The sequence below is a fragment of the Tupaia chinensis genome, unplaced genomic scaffold (genome assembly GCF_000334495.1).
Source record: "Tupaia chinensis unplaced genomic scaffold, TupChi_1.0 Scaffold000460_1, whole genome shotgun sequence".
NCBI lineage: Eukaryota > Metazoa > Chordata > Mammalia > Scandentia > Tupaiidae > Tupaia > Tupaia belangeri.
The window spans coordinates 1,397,667-1,402,502 of NW_006159969.1; the positions used below are offsets into that span (position 1 = coordinate 1,397,667).

General features: G+C 42.1%; 1 protein-coding gene across 1 annotated transcript in view; it reads left to right on the forward strand.

Annotated features, from left to right (window-relative positions):
• The first annotated feature begins 75 nt into the window (after positions 1 to 75).
• Positions 76 to 4,836, forward strand: part of LOC102490788 (EF-hand calcium-binding domain-containing protein 1-like) — a 29,413-nt gene continuing 24,652 nt past the window's right edge. The window contains exon 1 of the mRNA XM_006155539.3: positions 76 to 663. Coding sequence (XP_006155601.1) covers positions 546 to 663 — 118 coding nt within the window. The 5' untranslated portion in view covers positions 76 to 545. The remainder of the gene's footprint in view (positions 664 to 4,836) is intronic.

The following is a 4,836-nucleotide window of genomic DNA, read 5'->3' on the forward strand; positions in this document are numbered from 1 at the left end:
GGGGGGGGGGCAGTGAGAAAGCAAGCATCCGTGTCCAGGACTCGAACTGCAGTTGGTCATGTGGGAGTCCAACACCCTTAACCACCATGCCACCTGCCAGCCCCAAAGGTGTTTATTCTCTTTACCAGAATTTTATAAGGGACAGAAGTTAGAACAGTTGATGTTTTAGCCAACCTTGGCATAGTCATAGCATGTCTTCTTACCAGTTATATCTAAATTAGAGACATAAAAGTGGGTTCTTGGGTGTTTAAATTGGGAGAAAAGCATGTTCAATTGTAGAATTTGTGCTAATGAAATGTAAATGGTGATAGTATCAAATATCACTTTAAGTGACATTTAACACCATAGAAAAAATGAATGTTAGAATTACTACTGTGTTTCTGATCATGACAACTTTAATGAAATTACTGCATCTGTACTGAATGGTGGCAACTATCGTTACGTATTTTCCAATTCCTTGAGAACCTCTGTGGTTGTTAGGATGTTGTCATGGTTACATTCTATGTAGGAATAGGAGAAGGGAGCTATGGAAGTGGTAGCTCAGAATGCCCAGGCTTGGAGTTGTGCTATCCAGGAAGTCTAAATGTGCTGAAGCCACACTTGACATGGACCAGAAGACTCTGAATAAACTGGTGGAATCCATCAGTAAGACTGTTAAGAGCTGTAAGTACTGCCCATTCATACTTCCAGCAATGCTAAAACATCTTGATTCAGTCAAATAGAAACATTGGTAGACATACTAGTTGGACATTAATCAATACTTTGTAACCCTAAAATGTTTTCTACCTTATATATTGGCCACTTTAAAAATAGGTAAGCAAGTGAATAATTACACCTGTATATGTTATATATATTCTCATCACCATGTGTCCTACAATGTATTTGGCTATGTGGTATAAAAGCTCGAGAATGTATATGACATCCCAAATCAAATCCTGAAGGGTTATCAGCCAATGAAGGACTGGTTTTATTACAGTTTGAAATATAAATTTACTAAGAATTTTTTAATTTAAAAAATTTTAAAAAACATTTATTCAGCATCATGATCAGACTATTTTAGCAATCAAACAGCATGGGTGCAAAAAAATAAAACTACATTAAACCCCTTTGTTGGAATGCTTTATACTTTCCACAGGACAGAAACTAAAATAACCTGTTACACAGTTACTCACAAATACAGTCCTCGTATTTTTTGCCCATACACGCATTGTCTAAAACATGTCTTTGTATCAGGTAGGCCCTGCCACTACTGTGCTTTGCTGAGTTCACAAACCTGTATCTTCCCTGTCACTTCTCTGGCTCTCCTCTCCTGCTAATCTTTGTTTCCTGACAATTAATTAAAACTTTATGCTGCTGCCATAGCTACGACTGCTGCTGGAACCGCCATAGCCACCTTGATTTCGTGGTTTGGCAAAGTATTGGCCTCCACCTCTATAAGGGCCAGAGCTTCTGCCTCCAAAGTTTCTACCCTTCCTGGGTCCAAAATTTGAAGACTAATTACTATAATTGCCAAAATCATTGTAGTTTCCACCACCTCCAAGATTGCTTCCAGAACTACCACCCAAAGCTGCCTCTGACTCCTCCATTGTTATACCTGTCACAGCTACCACTCCCTCCATAGCCACTGCCCTGGTTTCCATAACTCTGTCCACCACTTCCATAGCCTCTGCTTCCACCAGGGTAACCAAGGCTGCCTCCTCCGTAACCACCATCATACCAAATCCATTATAGCCATCCCCACTTCCACTGTATCCACCACCACTACAGCTGCCACCAAAGCCACCAAGACCACTCAAGTTTCCTCCACGACCAAAGTTGTCATTACTACCAAAGCCACCACCAAAATTTCCAGAACCGCTTTGACTTCTTGGGCTGGAGGAAGCACTAGCCATCTCTTGTTTGGACAGGGCTTTCCTTATCCACAGTGTGGTATTTCTGAATGGCAGTCGTATCTGCAGAGTCATGATCATCAAAAGGTTTGGGACACACAGATAAACTGCGCCCATCATGTTTCTCAAGCTGCCAGGTGTGGGACTCGTACCACACAGTTGACCTTATGGGATCCAGCTGCTTTCACCACCACTAGCTAATTTCATCCTAATGGAATTATTTTTAGCAATTCCTGCTACTGTATGTATTTCATATCTAGTTATTTCAAAGCAATTCCCTGAAATATTCTGTAGGTGTGACTAGTAGTCCTTGATCAGAAAGAACCATGTCTTGTATAGTCTTCTACAAAGAAGATGCTTATTATTTGTAAAAAGAAAGAAAAGGAGTTGCATCCTTTTCTTTTTCCAAACTTTTGACACTTTTTTTTCAGTAGGGGTTTTTGCTGTAGGATGTGTGTGCTCACCGGAAAGGGAGAAATCACCCCCCAGGAGGATGGCCACACTACAATCCCTTCTCCATTTTCCTCTCTGGATCTTGGGCACGCATGCACATGCACTCAGCGTGAGTTTCAAGCCACTGGGTCCAGGACTCGAACCATGTTCAACCATGTGAGAGTCTAACAACTTAACTGCTAAGCCATCTGCTGGCCCCCTTCAATGCTAAAGATAAAAGATTCAGACCCTGGGGCCAGACTGTGGCACAGTACTCAAACATGAGCTCTGCAAGGCGGTACCACATGGGAACATTGCCAGTTCAAGTTGGGAGACCTCTCTAGACAGACTTGCCCATAGCCCAGGGCTGGCTGAAGGCCAAGGGTAGAACATAGCATCAAGACCTGTTGAGGGTGCTATCACGAATGCTCTCTCATTCATGGAAGAAATAACCAAACCTTAAAAAAAAGTTCAGGCCCTGAATGCTTAAGCATAGCTATTTATGTCAAGTCCTATGTAAGTGTAGACAGATAACCATTTCACAGTTTGAATACAGACAACTACTTTTTTTAAGAGATTTTTGTGATAGGGCACGTGCAGTTGCTGGAGAGACAGACAGAAAGTAAAAAATCACCCCCCAGGGGGTATGACCATGCCACGGTCCCTTCTCCATTCTCAGGATTTGGGGCATGCACGCACACACCTGTTGCGAGTTTGAAGCCCCTGGATCCGGCACTTGAACTGTCAACTACATGGAAGTCTAGTGACAACCATTATGCCATCTGCTGGTTCCACAAACAACTGATTTTTATCAAGCTCTTTGTTGGTGAGCCACTGCTGAATGGTTTATATTTATTATCTTCAAATACAACAAACCCTGTAAGGTAGGTGATATTTTCCCAGTTTTCAGAGGAGGAAACCAAGTCTCAGATTAAGTCTTGTCTAAAGTTGCACAGCCAGTGACTTTTCTGGTGGAGGCAGTTTGTACCCAGGTGGTTTGATGCTAGCCTGCACTAAAATATTACCGATTCATCAAAATCCTGTCGGTGGGCATCACAGACAGCCCCCATGGCCTTTCTGCAGAGTGCTCTGACACAGAGTGTATAATGAATGTTTATTGAATTGAGCTCAGTTCTTGGATCCTTTCCATTGAGACCAAGATACTCACCGTTCTTCCTCATGACTGGGTTCTGGCTCTTAAAATGTAGGGGGAAAGTTAACAGCTAGTGCTGCCTTAGCCTTCTTGAGAAGGGGCCGTCTTTATTATTTCTCTTTGTGTAGGAAGTTTTAGTTGTCCCATGGGAAAGAAGTTGAAATTTTTCCTGAGCATGGCTTCAGAACTTAGGAGGGAACTTCCATAATGTACTAAGCCTCATGGCCTAGGTGCCTTCTAGTCCAAATAACCAATACATGACTCTCATACTTAGAAAGCTGGTTACTTTCAGGAACCTCACAAAGGAAATTCATTACCTATGAAGCAAGGCAACCATTTATTTTCAGATAGGTTTCCATTTATTTTCAGAAAGGTCCCAAATGCTTTATATTCTAGCTCTAGTATAAGGGGGTCTTTGAAAAATTCATGGCAAGTGCCTAATTACGCAAAAACTATGACTTGATTTCAAAATATTTTTCCACTGAAATAAACTTGTGGGCAGGTTCCATGACACACTGTGATACGCTGCTCAAAAGCAGCCACATTGTGCACGGCAACTACGGTTCACACTTCCAGCCTGGCCAGTCTGAAACACACCGGATGTGCACACAAGTGAGCAAGATGCAATGGGCTTGCAGACTGAAGGAAAAGGATTGTGGCACGATCAGACCCTGTGAAGGGCGTTCCTCCCTCTTTTATGTGCGTGCACACACACTGTCATAAATAAATTTAAATTCATACTTTAATTCCATTTTTCCATGAGTTTTTTGAAGTCGTATAATTTGTATCTTAATCTTCCTACTGCTCTCTACAGCTGCTTTTTTCAGTATGATAGCCACTGGCTACATGTAGCTATTTAAAATGTAAATTTATTTTTTTTTATTTTTTTTTCTATAGAGCACATGCACTCGCTGGAGAGACAGAGACAGACAGTAAGAAATCAGCCCAAGGAAAGACTGAAAGCTATCAGATTGGAAGAGTCACTACAATCAAATGTGATATTCTGGATTGCATCCTGGAACTGAAGTGGGAATGAGGGGAGATATTAGTGGAAAACCTGCTGAAATCCTTTAGTCTATAATTTAGTTAATAGTAACATGCTAGGACCAGCACTTAGTGTAATGGCCATGTCGCTGGACTCCCATGTAATCGACTGTGGTGAGTTCAGGACCCAGTGGCTTACACTCACGCTGGGCGCGTGTGCGTGTGTGTCCAAGATCCCAAGAGGAGAATGGAGACGGGATTGTGGCATGGCTATCCCCCCGGGGGGTGATTTCTTGCTTTCTGTCTCTGTCTGTCTCTTTCTGGTGAGCGCACACACCCTATAGCAAAAACCTCTCCAAAAAAAAAAATATATATATA